This window comes from Hyperolius riggenbachi, chromosome 1 (assembly GCF_040937935.1).
Source record: "Hyperolius riggenbachi isolate aHypRig1 chromosome 1, aHypRig1.pri, whole genome shotgun sequence".
Taxonomy (NCBI): domain Eukaryota; kingdom Metazoa; phylum Chordata; class Amphibia; order Anura; family Hyperoliidae; genus Hyperolius; species Hyperolius riggenbachi.
This window is the reverse complement of record NC_090646.1, coordinates 514,106,257-514,127,044: the sequence shown is the minus strand read 5'-3', so window position 1 is coordinate 514,127,044 and position 20,788 is coordinate 514,106,257. Positions and strand designations below refer to the sequence as shown.

At 41.9% G+C, this 20,788-nt stretch overlaps 1 protein-coding gene across 1 annotated transcript in view; it reads left to right on the top strand.

Annotated features, from left to right (window-relative positions):
* DNAH10 (dynein axonemal heavy chain 10) overlaps positions 1-17,533 on the top strand; it is a 182,728-nt gene extending 165,195 nt beyond the window's left edge. Inside the window, exons 73-79 of the mRNA XM_068244102.1 lie at positions 4,582-4,753; positions 6,653-6,784; positions 9,380-9,591; positions 12,532-12,699; positions 13,090-13,270; positions 15,147-15,292; positions 17,100-17,533. Of these exons, the coding sequence (XP_068100203.1) occupies positions 4,582-4,753; positions 6,653-6,784; positions 9,380-9,591; positions 12,532-12,699; positions 13,090-13,270; positions 15,147-15,292; positions 17,100-17,246 (1,158 nt within the window). The 3' untranslated portion in view covers positions 17,247-17,533. The remainder of the gene's footprint in view (positions 1-4,581; positions 4,754-6,652; positions 6,785-9,379; positions 9,592-12,531; positions 12,700-13,089; positions 13,271-15,146; positions 15,293-17,099) is intronic.
* Positions 17,534-20,788: the final 3,255 nt, after the last annotated feature.

The following is a 20,788-nucleotide window of genomic DNA, read 5'->3' as shown; positions in this document are numbered from 1 at the left end:
CACATGCATACAAAATTTCAATGTAAAACGTTTAACGTTTTTCTAGTAACAGTTAACATGGTGTTGGAAATGGAAAGAAAACGACAATATAAGAATTGTTGTACTCACCATTTGAAGCACATTTTCTTAATGAGAAGTTTGTGGCTGTTTGGGTGTATGCACAGGGCAGATTAATGCAGCAATGGTATCAGAGTGGCCTGTAGTGTGCTGGCTGAGGAGGCTGTCAGCTCTGTGTAGGGGCTGAGGAGGCTGTCAGCTCTGTGTGGGGCTGAGGAGGCTGTCAGCTCTGTGTGGGGCTGAGGGGGCTGCCAGCTCTGTGTGGGGCTGAGGGGGCTGCCAGCTCTGTGTAGGGGCTGACGGGGCTGCCAGCTCTGTGTGGGGCTGAGGAGGCTGTCAGCTCTGTGTGGGGCTGAGGGGGCTGCCAGCTCTGTGTGGGGCTGAGGGGGCTGCCAGCTCTGTGTGGGGCTGAGGGGGCTGCCAGCTCTGTGTAGGGGCTGACGGGGCAGCCAGCTCTGTGTGGGGCTGAGGGGGCTGTCAGCTCTGTGTGGGGCTGAGGGGGCTGCCAGCTCTGTGTGGGGCTGAGGGGGCTGCCAGCTCTGTGTGGGGCTGAGGGGGCTGCCAGCTCTGTGTGGGGCTGAGGGGGCTGTCAGCTCTGTGTGGGGCTGAGGAGGCTGTCAGCTCTGTGTGGGGCTGAAGGGGCTGCCAGCTCTGTGTGGGGCTGAGAAGGCTGTCAGCTCTGTGTGGGGCTGAGGAGGCTGTCAGCTCTGTGTGGGGCTGAGAAGGCTGTCAGCTCTGTGTGGGGCTGAGGGGGCTGCCAGCTCTGTGTAGGGGCTGAGGGGGCTGCCAGCTCTGTGTGGGGCTGAGGGGGCTGCCAGCTCTGTGTGGGGCTGAGGGGGCTGTCAGCTCTGTGTGGGGCTGAGGAGGCTGTCAGCTCTGTGTGGGGCTGAGGGGGCTGCCAGCTCTGTGTGGGGCTGAGGGGGCTGTCAGCTCTGTGTGGGGCTGAGGAGGCTGTCAGCTCTGTGTGGGGCTGAAGGGGCTGCCAGCTCTGTGTGGGGCTGAGAAGGCTGTCAGCTCTGTGTGGGGCTGAGGAGGCTGTCAGCTCTGTGTGGGGCTGAGGAGGCTGTCAGCTCTGTGTGGGGCTGAAGGGGCTGCCAGCTCTGTGTGGGGCTGAGGGGGCTGCCAGCTCTGTGTAGGGGCTGAGGGGGCTGCCAGCTCTGTGTGGGGCTGAGGGGGCTGCCAGCTCTGTGTGGGGCTGAGGGGGCTGTCAGCTCTGTGTGGGGCTGAGGAGGCTGTCAGCTCTGTGTGGGGCTGAGGGGGCTGCCAGCTCTGTGTGGGGCTGAGGGGGCTGTCAGCTCTGTGTGGGGCTGAGGAGGCTGTCAGCTCTGTGTGGGGCTGAAGGGGCTGCCAGCTCTGTGTGGGGCTGAGAAGGCTGTCAGCTCTGTGTGGGGCTGAGGAGGCTGTCAGCTCTGTGTGGGGCTGAGGAGGCTGTCAGCTCTGTGTGGGGCTGAAGGGGCTGCCAGCTCTGTGTGGGGCTGAGGAGGCTGCCAGCTCTGTGTGGGGCTGAGGGGGCTGCCAGCTCTGTGTGGGGCTGAGGGGGCTGCCAGCTCTGTGTGGGGCTGAGGGGGCTGCCAGCTCTGTGTAGGGGCTGAGGGGGCTGCCAGCTCTGTGTGGGGCTGAGGGGGCTGTCAGCTCTGTGTGGGGCTGAGGGGGCTGCCAGCTCTGTGTGGGGCTGAGGGGGCTGCCAGCTCTGTGTGGGGCTGAGGGGGCTGCCAGCTCTGTGTGGGGCTGAGGGGGCTGTCAGCTCTGTGTGGGGCTGAGGGGGCTGTCAGCTCTGTGTGGGGCTGAGGGGGCTGCCAGCTCTGTGTGGGGCTGAGGGGGCTGTCAGCTCTGTGTGGGGCTGAGGGGGCTGCCAGCTCTGTGTGGGGCTGAGGGGGCTGCCAGCTCTGTGTGGGGCTGAGGGGGCTGTCGGCTCTGTGTGGGGCTGACACAGCGTGTCCCGTTGTCTGCCCACGGTGTCTGTCTGCGGAGGTGGAGAGGATCGGGTGGTATTGCGTAGTATGGCACTCGGCGGGACGCGCATACACCAGCGTGTGCTTGTATTCAGCCCCGGGTACTGCTGGGATAGTTAGAAAGCCTCGCTCATTGGTTATTGCAGGAACCTTCCTCCAATAGGAACTAGGCTGATTCCTATTGGAGGAAGGTTCCTGCAGTAACCAATGAGCGAGGCTTTCTGACTCTCCCAGCACTACCCGGGGCTGAATACAAGCACATGCTGGTGTATGTGCGTCCCGCCGAGTGCCATACTACGCAATACCACCCGATCCTCTCCCCCTCCGCAGGCAGACACCGCGCGGGCCACAGAAACTGGCTTCGCGGGCCACAAATGGCCCGCGGGCCGTAGGTTGGGCACGGCTGCTGTAAAATATATGTTTTCTGTCTTTGAATCCACTGTGTCTCTCAGTATATATGCCTGCTGTTGCCTGAGCATGTCTCCTAGCAGAAGTCAACTGACTTTCAGGGGTTGCTGGGAAAACTGTCACCTGAAATTATCTCATTTAATCATTTGAGACAACACAGACTAAAGGCCCATTCACACTTACAAATCACCAAACGCTACCGATTACTAGCATTTTGCGCGTGTGATTTTTCTGTGATTAACGCCTCTATGAAGGCTAATCGCGATTGCTCCAATACTGCTACAGGTAACGAGTTTGCGATTGGTGCGATTAAAAAAAAACGCCCATGATCTCCGCCAATCGCAGCAATTAAAACACTGCCATAGGGTAACAAAGCACTAGCACTTTAATGCTTTAGTGATTAGCAGGAATCGCCTGCTAATCGCTTAGGTGTGAATGGGCCCTAAGGGGTGAAAATAATGTATAAAATAGTGCTTCATTTTTACAATAATTATGTATAAATGCTTTAGTCAGTTTTTGCCAATTGTAAAATCTTTCCTCTCCCTGATTTACATTCTGACATTCATCACATGGTGACATTTTTACTGCTGGCAGGTGATGTCAGTGGAAGTGGAACAGCTGTTATTTCCCACAATGCAATGAAGTTCACAGACAGGAATCAGCTACTGATTGAGATGAAGTTAAATTCTTGGTCACAGTTTGTCATCCAAATATGCCACAGCTAGGGATGATGAATGATATTTATTATTATTATTATTATTTTTAGTATTTATATAGCGCCGACATATTACGCAGCGCTGTACAGTGTATTTATATATATATTGTCTTGTCACTAACTGTCCCTCAAAGGAGCTCACAATCTAATCCATGCAAATGTTTGCAAGTTGATGCAAATGTATGCAAATTTTGAATGCAAATATATGCAGTTTGAAAATGGTCCAATCAGTTTAAACCCAGGTTTACATTGATTGGTCCATTTCTTAAACGGCATATATTTGCATAAAAATTTGCATAACCTCAGAAAATATTGCATATCATTGAGCATACCTAGCCGCAGCCCAAGCCCCATCCCTGTCAAGCAGTCAGAATACTGGATGGCAGCTGGGGGGGGCAAAGTAAATACTGTAGATGTGTGAATAAAGAAAAAGATTGGAGTGGGGTGGTCTGCATGGTGAGGAAGAAACTGCAACAGATAATACAGAAAGTGAACGGACCATGGAAATACAGTAATTGATTAAAGTGAAGAGATTTTTGGTAAAGTGAGATGGGGGCTCAGATAATACAGTACCCACACCCTTGAACACCCACCAGTCCCTTAGCTCCTGCCTAGAGTGCCTTGTGGGTGATCCAGTTATACAGCAATGCTTTGTAATTAGTGTTTTTTGTGGAGGTGGCTTGAGTCTGCTTTGACTAATGGGAAATATGGCCCTGCATATTAACTTGTTAAGGCTATTGGATATCCTTTTGTTTAAAGCAAATCTGAAGTGAAAATAAACTTATGAGATCATTAATTGTATGTGTAGTACAGCTATGAAATAGAACATTAGTAGCACAGAAAAGAGTCTCATATTGTTTTCCAGTATAGGAAGAGTTATTTATGCAAAAGAGCTTCTCTGAGCTATTCGACCCACTGAGTTGAATACAGTCTGTTTTCTGAAGCAATTAAACAGCCAAGAAACAGTGAGAGACTGCTTAAGATAAGGTTTTACTGCAACAAAGTTCAAAGGGCCATTATTTCTGGGGGGGTTTTTAGCTTAAAAGAGTGTGGACTTAAAACGGAGAATGTGAAAGTCTGATGCAATGTTATAAAAAAAGATCTATAACTGAAAAGAAAAATATGAGACTCTTTTATTTGCTACTAATGTTCTGTTCATTATCCGTACCACATATACAATTCATGATATAAGTTTATTTCGCTTCAGGTTTGCTTTACTACAACCATGTACAGTGCTGTTGATAAACCAGCATCATCCACTAGCATGAGGGAACCTTAGCTAAACCCTTCATGCAGCATGTTTTAGGACACAGAGCACCACCTGCTTGTCTGATATCTTCCTGTATACATTCTGCTCTATAGGTGGAAGGTGAATATTTGTGGAAAATGATCAATGTATTGCTGTATGTCCCCTTACAAGCTTAATCACACCTGATTATGTCTCTTAAGGTTATGTATGGAGGCCGAGCCATCGACAGCTTTGATCGAAGAATTCTTACCATATACATGGATGAGTATTTGGGTGACTTCATATTTGACACATTCCAGCTATTCCACTTTTACAAAAATGATGAAGTTGATTACAAAATCCCAGTTGGTGATAAAAAAGATGACTTTGTTGGTAAGATCATTTTGCCTCAAAGAAGAAGCATTTCTCCATTGCCTACCAAGAAAGCTAAACCACACATAACCTTCACCGTACTTTCTAGAGTAGAGCTGTTTGGTAGAGCTGTTTGTGTTTCTAAACTGAATAAATAATTCAGTAGCAAGAAGAACTTGCATGACGGCGCCAAAGTTACTCACTGTGCGCCACTCTAGCTGTAATTCCTATTACGGCCTATGGTGGCGCCAGCTGCGCCCAAATTTCCTGCGCTGGATTCTTTGTGTTCGTTGACATACACTGTATCCAATCTCCTAAATCAAATGTTCACAATCATGTTATGTTTTTGTTTAGGGATTGTTGTTCCAGTTTACATAGATGGCATCTGTCTCCCTCTTGATAGCCAGTTTTCCTGTCTGCCCAAAATGTGCACCACAACATCCTCAAATTGCATGTTTGAAGGCTGAGAGGGAGTACCAGTGCAGTGGGAGAGACTGGACAGTTTAGTGAGTGCAGGAGCCAGGTTGGAGGAGTGGGTATAGCGTAAGTAAGATGGGAAATGTCTGAGTGGGAAAGTAGTGGAGAGTGAAGGGAGATTATGAAAGAAAAAAGGTGACTTTATTGAAATGAACAGGACTGAAGGAAGTTAGAGACGAGTTATGGGTAGGTGGGTTAGATCTTGTAAGAATGTGTTGTTGTTTTTTCTTTTAAGTAGGGGTGTTTTGGGAGGTGGTAGTGACAGAAAGGGGAGGGGTTTTAGTATTGAGGAGGGAGCCAAATGTGGCATGATGGCAGGGTGAGAGGGATACTTAGACTAATATGAGTGCTTTTGCTTGCCAACAGTGAATACAGTGTTAAGATGAAGTTTAGCCTTGTAACTGAGGAAAATGGCCACCAAAACCGGAAGTAGGTTGATGTACAGTATGTCCACACATAGAAAATACATCCATACACAAGCAGGCTGTATACAGCCTTCCTTTTGAATCTCAAAGAGATCATTTGTGTGTTTACCTTCCCCTGCAGCTATCATCCACTGAAGAGTGACATGCTGATTGTTTTTTTCCTGCAGACAGCTCTGCAAGTGTCTGTAATTCCTCAGTATGTGACAGCCCAGCTCCGTTCACAGCCTAACAAAGGACGATTTATCCAGCTTGTAAAAGGCAGCTCTCTTCTCTCACTGACAAGAGAGCAGAGACGCTGCCTAATGTAAATAACACACATGGGAGTGTTCATAGAGGGGGAGGGGGGCGTGCATAACAGATCAACAACACTGAAGAGTTGGCAGCCTTCCAGACACAGGGCGACAAATCCGACAGGGGAAAGATAAGTTGATTTATTACAGAGATGGTGATAGTAGAAAGTGCTGCAGTACGCCAGAGCACATTATAATAGGTTTAGGAACTTGTAGGATAGTAGAAAAAAAGGATGACATTTTTTTTACAGAGTCTCTTTGAGATAGACCAACCAAATCCTGCCAAGGTGGGATTTGATTGGTTCATTTTCATGCTGCATATATTTGCATACACCATTTGCATAATTCTTCAACAACTCTGAATTACTTGCATTTCATTGACAATCCCTACTCCCTACATCCAAAACAAGAAGTCCTGCCTCTTACACGTGTAAAACAAATCCACTTTCCCCAGACACTAGTAAACCCCTGGTACATGCACTCCTCATCTTTCATCAAAATGACTGCAACATCCTGTTATCTGGCACCCTCCATTTATTGTACATCACTGTGTAATATGTAGATGCTTTAGAAATACTGAGGACTGAGTGCATCCAAGCTGGCTGCAGCTCTCTTACAAATGTCATAAATACTGTAAAGGGAAATAATAACTATAACCCCAGTGCTTTTTATGTATGCATCTAGTAAAACCAAACTTGCATTTATTATACACATTTCTTCTTTAACAGAGGAGATAGAGTCGCTTCCACTAGCTAACACTCCTGAAGTATTTGGTCTTCACACAAATGCAGAAATTGGATACTACACCCAGGCCGCCAGGGATATGTGGTCTCATCTCCTGGAACTGCAGCCACAAACAGGTACGTCAGCTCAGCATGCTTCTGATTCATTTGCTTGGAGGTTGTCGGGTTACGATCTGTGATAGGAGAAAATGGATGTTCGCTGCAGTTTTAAACTCGCAGCACTGAAAAGATTACAAGAATTTGAATTCCCAGACTTTAAGCTATCTGGTAATGCCTGTATTATAAAGGCGAAAAAGACGATTTTCACTTTTCCAGATTTTTTTTTATGAATATCCATAAATGCATTGAAATCAGTGAAGCATGATAAAATGGATGTTTATCTCTGCAATACAAACTGCAAAGACAGATCAGTGATTTTATTTTAATTCATAAGCTTATTAACACTCCCCAATTTTACAGGCCACTTTTTTATTAGTATGCATGTTCTGCTTCATGAATGATCATTACATGTTGTGCAAGGCTTCTAGGTGAAAGCACTTTCAGGTCTGGAACCCACAAAAAAGAGCAAAGCGCTATCGCAACTACTAGCGATTTGTGATAGCGTTTTTCAAGCGCTTTAGGGAATGATTTCCCTGCTCCTATATAATACATCAGAATGAAAACGTTCCCAAAGTGCTGCATGTCCTGCAATTGCTATTTCCTTAATCACAATCGCTCCAGTGGAACCTGTCCCATTCCTTTACATTGGCAGAGCTTTTAGTGAAAACGCTAGCGATTGAAAGCGCTCCCTAAATGCTCAAAATATGCTCTAGTGGATTCCAGGCCTAAGTTAGCCATACACTGTACAATTTTTTTTGCCCAATTAGATGTTCGATCAGACAAAAACATCTAATTCATCCTGAACTGAAGTGGATTTAAGTATTTACCTAATCGTAATTAGGATCAATATTTCAATCGATACACTGAACTGTAATGTTGATTTTTGTTGGTTGTTCATAATGTTGATCTCAATATCAGTCTTAATTACAATCGAAAGCAAAATGTAGTTCTGTATGGCCAGCTCTACTTTGACTCTTCATTGTTCAGTCATTGTTATAGCAGCTGAACAATAGTCCACACCGTTCAGCACTTTGTGTACTGCTTGTAAGTGTTTCAAAACAGTCAGCATGAAGGTGGTCAACCAGGATATCAGTTTTTATATTTTGCTTCAACTCAAGAATTATGATAATTTTTTTCCGATTGATTAGAATATTTCAAAAACATGACAAATGTATCGCACACGTGTCATTTGTCTGCCCAATTATAATTTTTTTTTTATTAAACTTAGAAAAAAATACCTGGGTCTTTCAAGGAATTAACAAACTATCCTACACCATTCAATCTTCTGAAAATATTATTATTATTATTATTATTTATTGTATTTATAAAGCGCCAACATATTACGCAGCGCAAACAATAAATAGGGATACATACATTGCAACAATGGGGTGAAAGACAGAGAGGTAGCAAATGGTTATACAACATAGCACAAGGTTATACATACAATCAGGGTATAAAATGCGGTTTACTGATACCCGGCAAAACAAATACGAGTTAGTCCATGAGAAGGGTGTAATTGCTGGGGTAGTAAAATTAAGAAGGACACACTAAGGGAGGGGGGAGGCCCTGCCCAGGCTTACAATCTAAAGGGTGGGGGGACACATAAGGTAGGACTGTGGAAAGGGTGATTGACAGAGAGTTAGAGTGTGGTAGATGTGGGGTAGGCTATTTTAAAGAAATGTGTTTTGAGGGCTTGCTTGAAGGTGTTGAAGAAAAGAGCGAGTCTGAGGGGGGTTGAAGGGAGTTCCATAGGGTGGGGGCAGCTCTTGAGAAGTCTTGTAAGCGTGCATGGGAATGAGAAATGCGTGGGGAGGTCAGGCGGAGATCATTGGAGGACCGGAGGGGACGTGCAGGTATATATCTGTTGACAAGCTCAGAAATGTAGGTTGGGCAGGTCTTGTACACAGATTTGTAGGTAAGGCACAAAACCTTAAAACTGATCCTGAAGCTGATAGGGAGCCAGTGTAGGGCTTCGCAGAGGGGAGAAGTGGAAGAATAGTAGTGGGAAAGTCTGATGAGTCCAGCTGCTGCATTCATGACTGATTGAAGGGGTTCAATGCGTTTTAAGGGGAGGCCAGATAGTACGGAATTGCAGTAGTCAAGGCGGGAGATGATGAGTGCACGGATGAGAAGCTTGGTAGTGTCTGGGGTCAGAAAGGGGCATATTTTGGAGATGTTTCGAAGGTGGAAGTTGCGTATATATATATATATATATATATATATATATATATATATATACTCACGTATAAGCCTACGTGACCACCTCGGCTTATATGCAAGTCAGTGGAGCAGAACTGATGGTGGAGCAGGACTTGTTACTGGCAGAGGAGTGTAAGGATCGTGCACTAGTAATTCTGCTCTTGCCAGCTCGCTCCCTGCTGTGTCTATGCCCCCCATCCCCTGCAACATGGTGTGTAGAGTGTGCTGCTCAAGACTACCTGTGTCCCCTGGCTTGTGGAGCAGAGCGTGCAAGCAACATGTCAGCTGTGCAATGATCGGGTATTCTTCCTTTGTGGCAATAGCTGTGTCTCAAAAATCAAGTGTTTTTATTGTGCCTTGTACGTTAAGGCTAAAGTTATGTCACTATAAAGCAGTGGCTCATTATTTCTACAGGTGAATCTGGACTGGGGATCAGCAGGGATGAGTACATAGCACAGGTGGCAAAAGACATAGAAAACAAACTGCCAAAAGTATTTGACCTGGATCAAATCAGAAAGCATTTTGGGCTGGAAATCTCTCCCACCACAGTGGTGTTACTGCAGGAACTGGAGCGCTTTAACAAACTGATAATTCGTATGTCCAAATCTTTGGCTGAGCTTCAGAGGGTGAGTAGCAGAGTTCTGTACTGTCTGTCCTATTATCCACCCATAATTCACCACTTGTAACGGTGCCTGTCATCACAAGCCATTTTGCTTTTAACTCTGGTGATTTTCATGATAGGAAAGAAGTAAACTATGTCACGGTTATATAGCACTATTTATTTTGTCATTTACAGCCCATTACCATAGATTTTATTTGTGTGTATATGCACATTAGAGAATAGCGATTAAAGTACACCTATCTGGATGTATGCACTAAGCTGCATTAAATGGTACTCGAAGTGACATGTGACATGATGAGATAGACATGGGTATGTACAGTGCCTAGCACACTAATAACTATGCTGTGTTCCTTTTTTCTTTCTCTGCCTGAAAGAGATAAATATCAGGTATGTAAGTGGCTGACTCAGTCCTGACTGCAGTGTGACCCTCACTGATAAGAAATTCCAACTATAAAACACTTTCCTAGCAGAAAATGGCTTCTGAGAACAGGAAAGAGATAAAAGCGTCAATAGTTCATAGATTTTAGCTCTGGCATACTTCAATGAATGTGTCATTAAGCAAAAACAATAAACCAGTTAAAACTTAAAAAGTAGATTTAAATATAAAATAAAACTGTGGAATATCTTAAAAAGTCATTTTTAGGAGAAGGAAGATAGATACAATTGTTTATTTCATTAGTTTATTTTCGTTTTGGGTGTCCTTTAAGCAAAATAACCTGCTTAAAGCCTTACTGCATGGTGAGTAGAGTGCAGTACATTATTTACAATGCACTACATGCTACTCATTGTGCATGAAGCTACGTACTCACCACCCGACGGGTCCAGCGATGTCCCCTTGACTATGGTCATTAAGCGACGTCTCTCCCTGTTGACGATGTCACACCACTACATGATGGGCACGAACGGGAAGTAATCGCGGTACTTTGTGTAGAGTCGTTGGAGATCTTAATGATTCGATATGCTGTGTCTGTCACTTCATGATGTGCGATCACCACGGGGGGCAACATCCTTTAACATGCTTATATTAAACGATGTTGCCCGACGTCGGGTAACATCGCTTTAAGTATCGTCGGGTGGGTACAAAGCTTAAAACTATATGCACGTAATTCAGCCTACCAGATTTAGTGCATACACCCCATCATTTCTAAATATATTATGATTTAAACCCAGGTTTAACAGTTTTTTGTAGGGCAGCTGCAATAGCCCTATCAATATACTGAGTGGCTGCCTACAGACAATAATTGTAATCAGACAGTGATAGGGTTACGCTGGCAAATATGTTTGTTTAGTTATACAGTATTTTTTACTCAATTGTATTTGTGCCTAGTCATTAGAATGTCCTGAAATCTAGCTAACCACTTGTACTGATATAGGGATTCTTTTTGAAATCCTTATTAAAATCAGGTGTTAAAGATACTAAAGAAATGTTTAAATCGACACCAAAGTCTCCTGCCCAGTGCAGCTAATTACACCTGCAAAAAGGTAGGAATTTTTATAGGATTATAACTTCTGTCTGGTTTTGTTGCCATTGGCATCAACATCAGGAAGATGTCACATCACTAAAGCTGGCCACTAACGGTCCAATTTCTAGCGAAAAATCGTTTGAGCGATCAGAAATTCTGATCGGATTGGTTGTAAATAATCTCCATTGGTGGACACAATCGATTATGAACGAGTGAAAAAAATGTCGTCCGAATGAATTTTCGTCGAACGAAAATTTGGATTTTCTTGGTAGTCGTGATAGATAGGAAGCAATAATTGGTTAGTTGATGGTGTAGTGAACGATTTTTCGTCCGATCAGAATTTCTGATCGCTCGAACGATTTTTCGCTAGAAATTGGACCGTTAGTGGCCAGCTTTAGTCTGATCACCAACAATAAGATGTAAAGTTTCCCATAGTTACAACGATAATGGCTGTAATTCGATTAATTTTTTTCTGAGTTTTCTCCTTGGTGATATTTTCAAACCTTGTCAAAGATGCCATTTAAGCCACCAGCAAGCAAGCACCTACTTTTTGGTACTTTTTCAATTGCAGAGTGCTAAAAATGTTTTTTTAAATAGAAGATGAAAGCTTATCTCCTAGGAGTAAATTCAGGAGAAAATGTGAATTGAATAAGGGGCAATTGTTTTCAGTACTGTGAGGAAAGGCAGGTCCATCTATTGGGATGTATTGTTCTGTCTGCCTACTGAAGAAATGTACTCTGTTTCCACCCTGAACACAACTGGGAACTGGAAATGAAGGAAAATATCATCATTAGGGTGTTGTGAAATATTACTAATCAGTCTCTTGGAAGCATAGTATAGGCTTATTTACTCTAAAGGAGATATACACTAAATCATAGAAATGACTGCCCAAGGAAGGCTTGGCTCAAATGGATATACACATTGGAATGAATTACAGATTATAATTATTATTTCGCCTACCTTGACCTCAATTGGGTCCTTACAAGATATCTAAGCTAACTATTGAACACGCAATACTGCATAAATGAATATCTAAGTAAATAAGCTTGTTAGTTGGTAATTATCTAAGATATTTGTATGGACAATACAAATATCTTCGATAATTAACAATTAACAATCGTATTCACTTAGATGTTCATGTATTCATAATCCATTGCAACTCAAGGTTAGCTAGTTTTGTTAGATACACTAGGTTGCCTTTTATTCACAAGACAGCAAAAACAATCCCCAGTTGCACATTCCATTGCTTTGAAGACTGCGTGAAATAAGAGAACCTGTTATTACTGACAATAAAATGTGTAATACAATGGAAGTATGGAAAATGGCTTACAGGCGGCCATTTTGTTATAAACACACTCAATTTTACTTCAGGGAGCACAGACTTAACTAGGAAAACTGATTTGTCTGGAGTTTTCACTTAATGACATGTATACATGGTAATTAACCTTTCCTTTCTCTTTATTGTATTGTTCTACCTGTAGGCTTTGGCTGGAGAAGTTGGGATGAGCAATGAGTTAGATGAAGTAGCCCGAGCGCTTTTTAATGGTCAGATTCCAAACATCTGGAGGAGGCTGGCTCCTGATACGCTGAAGTCTTTGGGGAACTGGATGCTCCACTTCAGCAGACGATACAATCAGTACACTTCATGGGTATAACATGCAGCTTATGGATATTGTTCTTGTATTGTCTATACTGGACTAGGCACTCAGAACACACCAGTTTTTCTTAATCTAGCACTATTGTTTGTTATAACACTAATTTAATTACTTTGATACCAGATCAGAAGCAAATGTGTGTACAGTTTGGCCTGCACAATATTTATTTGTCAACCACTGCCCAAACATATACTGGTAGATGTACTAGACTTTCCCCCCAACTTATTTCCCAAAACACAGGCATAGGATGAGATAGTAAACCCTGCTGAGGGACTGTGAATGAGGTAACTGGTGTTCTCTGTGCAGCATTGTGAAACGTTGAATTTTTATGCTACATTGAGTGGTAGTAATAGTAATGCTGGTGTTTGCTTTTATCTGTATCAGGTAAATGAAGGTGAGCCCAATGTCATGTGGTTGTCCGGCCTTCATATCCCAGAATCCTATCTGACTGCTCTTGTCCAAGCCACCTGTAGGAAGAACGGATGGCCACTAGACCGCTCTACCTTATACACTCAGGTTACCAAGTATCGCACATCTGAGGAAGTCACAGAAAGACCAGGACAAGGTAAATTCCCTTTGTGGATTTATGGGATTGTTTCTTTTGTTTTAAGATGTGTTAGAACATTGTATATAAAGTATGTTCAATTCACATAACTCCTAAAGCTAATCGAGCATGTTTCACTCAGAAATTTGTACAGATTTGCTAAATTTGATAAACCTTTAAAAGCTGCCCAGTTCTATTTTAACCACTTCACCACTGAGGGGTTTTACCCCTTGAACACCAGAGCAATTTTCACTTTTCAGCACTCCATCCTTTCATTCGTCTATAACTTAATTATTACTTATCGCAATGAAATGAACTATATCTTGTTTTTTTTGCCACCAATTAGGCTTTCTTTAGGTGGTACATTATGCCAAGAATTATTTTATTCTTAATGTGTTTTAATGGGAAAATAGGAAAAAATGTGGGAAAAAATATTATTTTTCAGTTTTCGGCCATTATAGTTTTTAAATAATGCATGCTACTGTAAATAAAACCCATGAAATGTATTTGCCCATTTGTCCCGGTTATAAAACCGTTTAAATTATGTCCCTATCACAATGTTTGGCGCCAATATTTTATTTGGAAATAAAGGTGCATTTTTTTCAGTTTTGCGTCCATCCCTAATTACAAGCCCGTAGTTTATAAAGTAACAGTGTTATACCCTCTTGACATAAATATTTAAAAAGTTCAGTCCCTAAGGTAACTATTTTGTTTATTTTTTTATTGTATTTATTTTTATTTTTTTTTAAATAATGAAAAAAAAAAATTGGGGAGTGTGGGAGGTAATGAGTTAATTTATTGTGTAATACAATGTATTTGTATGTGTAAAATACTTTAGGGTGTAGTTTACTATTTGGCCACAAGATGGCCACAGTGAGTCTGTTTACATGCGACCTGTAAGCGTCCGAAAGGACGCTTACAGGAAGCAGTAGGAGGCTGGGAGAATCACAATGTTCGCGCTGTTTCTAATAGAAGCAGCGGTTCATTGCGGGGGCTTAGATCAACGAACGGGAATGGATTTACCCGTTCATTGATCTCCGGGCGAGCGGGCGTCATCGTGCACGAGCGGCGGGTGCGCGGACAGCGGCGGTAGCGCGGAAGGTACGGATTTCTCCGTCCCTGGGGGTTAAAGGATGGAAAAAGGGGACAGAGAAATTCGTACCGCCAGGGGTAAAGTGGTTAAAGGAATCTGCTACTTCCTTCAACAAAATAAACAGAAGGTCGGCAATATAAATATATGTGGTATAACTACTATAAATATAATTACTATATATTGTAAATATGCTTTTTAGTTCAATATTAGCCACCAGTGCCCAGATATTTGTGGATAACTAATCTGTCAATCATATGATTTCTGAAAATAACCAACAAATCAGCTTCATTTGGTAATCTGATCATGTGATTACTCCAAAGTCACAGTAGACAATGGGGTTTCCTGAAAACAGGGTATGCTGCTGGTTTGCTTTGAAGGACGTCTGACGTGAGAGGGATATGGAGGCTGCCATAATTATTTCCTTTCCTTTCTGCTGATCTTTCATGCATCACTAGTGTCTGAACAACACACCTGATACAAGCATGCAGCAAATCGTCACATTTCAATCAGAAACATCGGATCTGCAGGCTTGTTCAGGGTTTATGGCTAAATGTATTGGAAGCAGAGAATTATCAAGACAGCCAGGCAATTTGCACTGTTTAAAAGTAAATAAATATGGCTGCCTCCATATCCCTCGCCCTTCAGGTGTCCTTTAACTTTGTTTAGGATAAAACTTCGTTGTAAGGGTAATTCCGTTATACCTAGTCTGGGTACTATGAAGATTTGCCCATATCACCAATATAATGTATAATATAAGAGCAGAAAATACAATATGTGTGATATATGCTGCCAATCTTTGTGCAGGATGCTTCATATCAGGCCTCTATCTAGAAGGAGCTGACTGGGATATAGAGAAATCCTGTTTAGTTAAAAGTAAACCCAAGGTACTTGTTGTGGACCTGCCTGTATTGAAGGTTATTCCCATTGAAGCACATCGTCTAAAATTACAGGTATGTGGAATAAAATCTCCTGTGTCATTCTTCCATCCATGTGTTCTAGTAGTTTGTTCAGGTCAGACTGCTCAGCCTTTTATTACCACATGTTCATCCTTATTACTGTTTGATTCAGAGTAAATATCCCTTGTGCCTTGAATGTTAATGAGATGCATATAATTCCGAGTTTCCCATATGCAAGTTTTACACACATTTTTGCAGATTGAAAAAAGACCAATCAAATGCTGCTTTGGCATATGATGGGTCCATTTTCCAGCTGCATGAAATTAGCATCTCATTGATCATCCCTAGAGGTTATGCTTCCATATAGCATCTCATTATTTAAACCAAAAAGAGCCCTTTTCACACTTTTTTGGCTGCGTTCATAGCACTCTGTCTCCCCATCAGAAACGCCAGCTGCAGAGCAGTCTTAGCCAGCAAATGACTTCTATGTAATGAGTGTGTTTCACCTGTCTTACTTATCAGCTCCTAGAAAGCCCCAGGACAATTAGTGCAGAGCAACGTTGGTTGCCACCATTTTGCTTTAGTATTACAAAGGGTGTGGAGCCGTTATACGATTGTGCTCGAGTTCTCATACCTGAATTTTTACCAAGGATATCTGTGTTACTAACATTTAACGAAAATTGCCCTGTTTAAATCAGTTTGCATACAATGAATGGATAAAACACATTTTTTTAAAATAGCCTGAACTTTAATTGTGATCTAGATACTGTAATGTTTGTTCCCATACAGTATATGCTTCTGTGACATTGAAAAGACAAACAGTGTCAAAACAAACCTAATCATAATGTTTTTTTTTTAGTATTTTTAATATTAATCCATTACGTTATCAATATTATAGGTTTATGTATTTAAGGTGTATATGTCTCTTTATATAGCTTTGGAGTTGCAGGTAAGAACTACCAGGAATTCTTACAGGTGATTGTGATTCAGTCACACCGCTGACTGTTCAGGAGATCACGGGCTGTGCAGGAAATTATGGGCAACCCCCATCCCCCAGTGGAAAAACAAAACAACTTTGATGGGGGTCATCCTATGTTGCACCCCATATTACCCGTGGGGACCCCTGGGGTCATATAAGTGGAACAATCATTACCACTCCCTCTCCCTTATGAAAACCATGTCTGTCATGCTCCCTCCTTTCCAAACAACTATAATCCCTTCAGTTACGGGCAAGAGAAGCTTGCCTGGTGCAACTAAAACTATCACCATGAATTGCACCCCCCCCCCCCAACACACACACACCCATGGAAAGAACTCTTGTCCATGTCAAGGACCACTGTAAAGTTCAGGAGGAGGTAGAGCAAGCTAGCTTCCAAGCGTGACTTATAGTGGAATTATTATTATTATTATTATTGATTATATGGCACCAACATCTGCCGTGACGCTGTACAATGGAATAAGGGGCCTCCTTTCACCCAAGGGTTTGGAATACGGTATAAGAAACCGCGGCAGAAGATTCCAAGATGCTTTTTCAAGGGTCTCCTGTCAGTATAGCAGTGGTATGTAGAGTAGAAGCCCTGACATGAAGCATCTTTGAAATTTCCTCCAGAGATTTTCCATTGATCTAACCGGTAAGAACCCTCAGCAGGATAGTTTTCATTGGTCTGCACTAGCGTTTCCAGCTCTTATTTTTTTTTCTCCTTCTTCACTGCATTATTTTTTCATGTACAGCTGTACTTGAAGAAACCAATGAGTCGGCTTGCAAGCAACGACACAGCACTGACAGTACAATCTTGGTAGAGCTGTCTTATGTATAATCTAAACATATACTCTGTTCTTACAGCTGTTTTGTGTTTTGCAGAATACATTCCGGACGCCTGTGTACACCACGTCCATGAGGAGGAATGCGATGGGTGTTGGTCTGGTGTTTGAGGCTGACCTATACACAACTAAACATATTTCACACTGGGTCTTACAAGGAGTTTGTCTCACTCTCAACTCTGATTAGATGCTAATAGGACTGCAGTCTTGGTTCCCTATGTGAAGATCCCCCTCATGACTTACAGTCCCTGGTGATATCCAGCCGCAGGTCTTACTAGGGGAGGAAATGATTGGGGAATAGCCTCATTACAAACACATGGATTTTACTAACTACATACAAAAAAAGTCTGGTTTGCATTACATTATTGCAGATTGGAGGAGACACCTATATATTTTAATACTTCTTTTTCAAACTTGAGGTTTGTTAAAAGGATGAAAACGCTTACAAAATAAAGAATGCACCTGTAAAAATTAGTCAAATTTATTGTTAATATTTGTATGAATTTTAAAGAAAAACATTTTAACAATGAATACTTTATGGCAATAATGCTATTTACTGACTATAATATGTTTCCAATCAATGTTCCTCAACATTATTGTAGCATGTACCATGTATTAATGACACCGTTGGCCAAGTACCCCTGTTGTGGGGAAAATCATCTCAAGTAACCCTTGATACACAGAAATCATAATTTTGTATACATGTTTTTCGAATATTCCTTAAAGGAAACCTGAAGCAAAAAATTAAAATGGATGATATACACTGTAATGAATTGTATGTGTAGTATGGATAACGAATAGATCATTTGTAGCAAAGAAAAGAGTCTCATAATATATAATTTTTTTCTTTTATAACATTGCATCATTCTGTCACATAAGTTCTTTTGCATACTGTAGATAACTGAAGATTCTTTTAGAACTCTTTCTGAAAACATGAGATTTTTTTCTTTGCTACTAATGGTTTGTTTCTTAGCTGTACTACACATTCAATTCTTTATCTCATACATTTATTTTTGGTTCAGGTTTGTTTTAACCACTTCCGGAGGTAAGTAGTTGAAATCTACGCCCTGTTTATGGCCTGTTATTCCTGCCAGAGCATTGATTTCAGTTACTGTTTCTGCACAGTCCTGTTGCTCTCGCCGTCCGCACTACTTTGGAATTGCAGCAGCCCCCTCACTCTGCTTTCATAATGAAAGCAGAGCTCTGTGCACTAGTCAGGAGGATCACTGTGAGCCAAGCACAGTGCTGTTTTTTTTAGATAAAAAAAAAGTCTGGTCTGTAAGAGCCCAGAGACTTCCGCATCCTCAAGTGGTTAATGCTTTTACTTTGCGGTCAATACAGAATCAGGTTTGTTTATATAGGATTGATCCATTTTTAATATTGGATGATGACTGAATGGTACATTTAAATGATTACAGTGTGTTTAGAAGGGGCAGATCAGACTGAAAAGGTGGAGGGATATGTTTGTTAAAACATCTTTATTGCCTGTTATGCATGAAGACATGGCTGAAGACTAGTGTTGGTGTTGGAATTCAGCATAGCAAATTCAGAACAGCCAAATACTGCCATCTGTCGCTGTTCAGCACCAAACAAGCGGACAGGGTCAGGAGGAGTTCATTGAATTATGTGAACACCTCCTGACCCTGTCCGCTTGTCCGGTGCTGAACAGTGATAATCAGTATTTGGGTGTTCTAAATTTGCTATGCCGAATTCCAACACCAACACTACTGATGACTGTAAAGGTTATAAGCCACCGTACATAGCTAGCACTAAAATTATTTAATAAGATAGAAAAAGCTGCAAGCAATAATTGGGTCATATTTATTGGTGATTTTCATTATACAGGTGTTATGGTATTGAAACTATTCACTCTAGAGAAGATTTTTATCAACACTACAAAAACCATTACTCAGTGTAACCAACATAGTTAATGGACATTGGGCCCAATCCAAGTCACTTTTTCTCCAAGTTTTCTCCTTAATTGCAGACTGCTAAAATTATTTTTGTAGTCAATAGTTTTTGTTGAATTTTTCAAAAAGAGAAGAACAGTGGACAGTACACTGACATAAGCCTTATACAGAACTTGCTTAATTAGTGAAATTGTAGCCTTCTGCAAACATACAGGTAAAGTATATTAATATTATCACTGAATGAACCATACACATAACCAATTCAACCTTAGGGGTGTAATAGCATATGACAAATTATTTGAAACAGAAGATGAAGAATTATCTTAATAACTTAAGTGAAAAGTGAATTGGATAGGGCCCACTAGATTATATTTTCAATGGTAAGTCTTAATGTGTAAACTTTTCCAAAATACGATATGCATAAAGTGTTGTATCCAATTCAAGCATTTCAAACAGTAAGGGCCAGTTTTCACCACACACGGTGTGATCGTTGCACTGCACCGCATCGCATTGAAACTGCAGTCAATGGGACCATTTCTATTGGCGCAAATTTTCGGTCACAATAAGGTTCAGTGCGGCTATATTTATGGATAGCATGCTGCAGTTTCCTGCAGTCAGCATGCAGGTCTTATAGGGTTTGTATGGAGCCGCACCCGGAAGTACATGCTGTTGTATGCGGTGCAGCGATCACACCGCACAGTGGCAATATGGCCAGTGGAAACAGGCCCTAAAGGACAAATAAATTCAGGTTTTTCAGTAGAAGTGTTAAATACACAGCAAAAAACCTGCAACTAGACAACAGTAGTAAACCGCTTCAAATGCAACAATTGATGTAATAGGTGGATTGGTGTTGTGTTTGAGTTGTAATCTCCTGAAACAGAAAATAAATAAGGAGATGTTTGTATACCCCTCCATCTGTATAAAATAATAGCAAGGCCACATCTATGGGAGTATGGGATATAGCTTTGAGCACCACACTATTGGACATTAAAGTTTTGGGACAGGTACAAAAACAGGCAACAATTTTGACATATCAGCTGTGTCACTATTGATACAGCAATAACTTTTTATTACCTATGCCATAAAAGTGATACATATACCGGTATTGTTTTGTTGTGGTTTTTTTTTTAGGACAATCTAGGCTTTCTTTGGGTAATATTTTTGCCAAGTATTTATTTCACAGGCATTGTATTGGAAAAATTAGGCAATTAGGCGTAATGCAAAAATTACACATTTTTGTCATGTGTTCCCCTTCCTAATTTTTACAGAAGTGCCACATTTTTAAAATACCTAGAAATACATTACTTGGTTTGTCCTGGTTAAAACAATACCTTATATGCCATATTTCATCACTAGTTGGGCATGTAGCATACCATTATTTACGGCCTGTGCGTCTGTAGCAATTGCTAGGGTGCACAATTTGGGTACTCCAGTGCTTTATAGATGCATTGCTGGGCAACAAAAACACTGGTGCACATCGCAGAAGGACAGCACATGCAGGTATACCCTCTCATTGTCCTCCAAGGGGGGGTTATACCTGCACGTGGTGCCCCCTGCTGGTGACATAGGCTACGATTATGTCCAACCAAACCGTCTTACCTGAATTCTGCTGAACTTATGCAATCTATGCTAGATTTGGTACTGCAGACACGAGTATATTCCATTACACTTGATTGGCTGACGGGCTGTTTGTGGACCATATAAAATTGCAGATTGCTGGTGGGAGTGAGCATTTGCTTCTTGTGTGTATTGCATTCAGCATTGCTAGGCAACAACATTCTCTCAACAGCTCTCAAATTCGAATTCGGATGAAATTCGA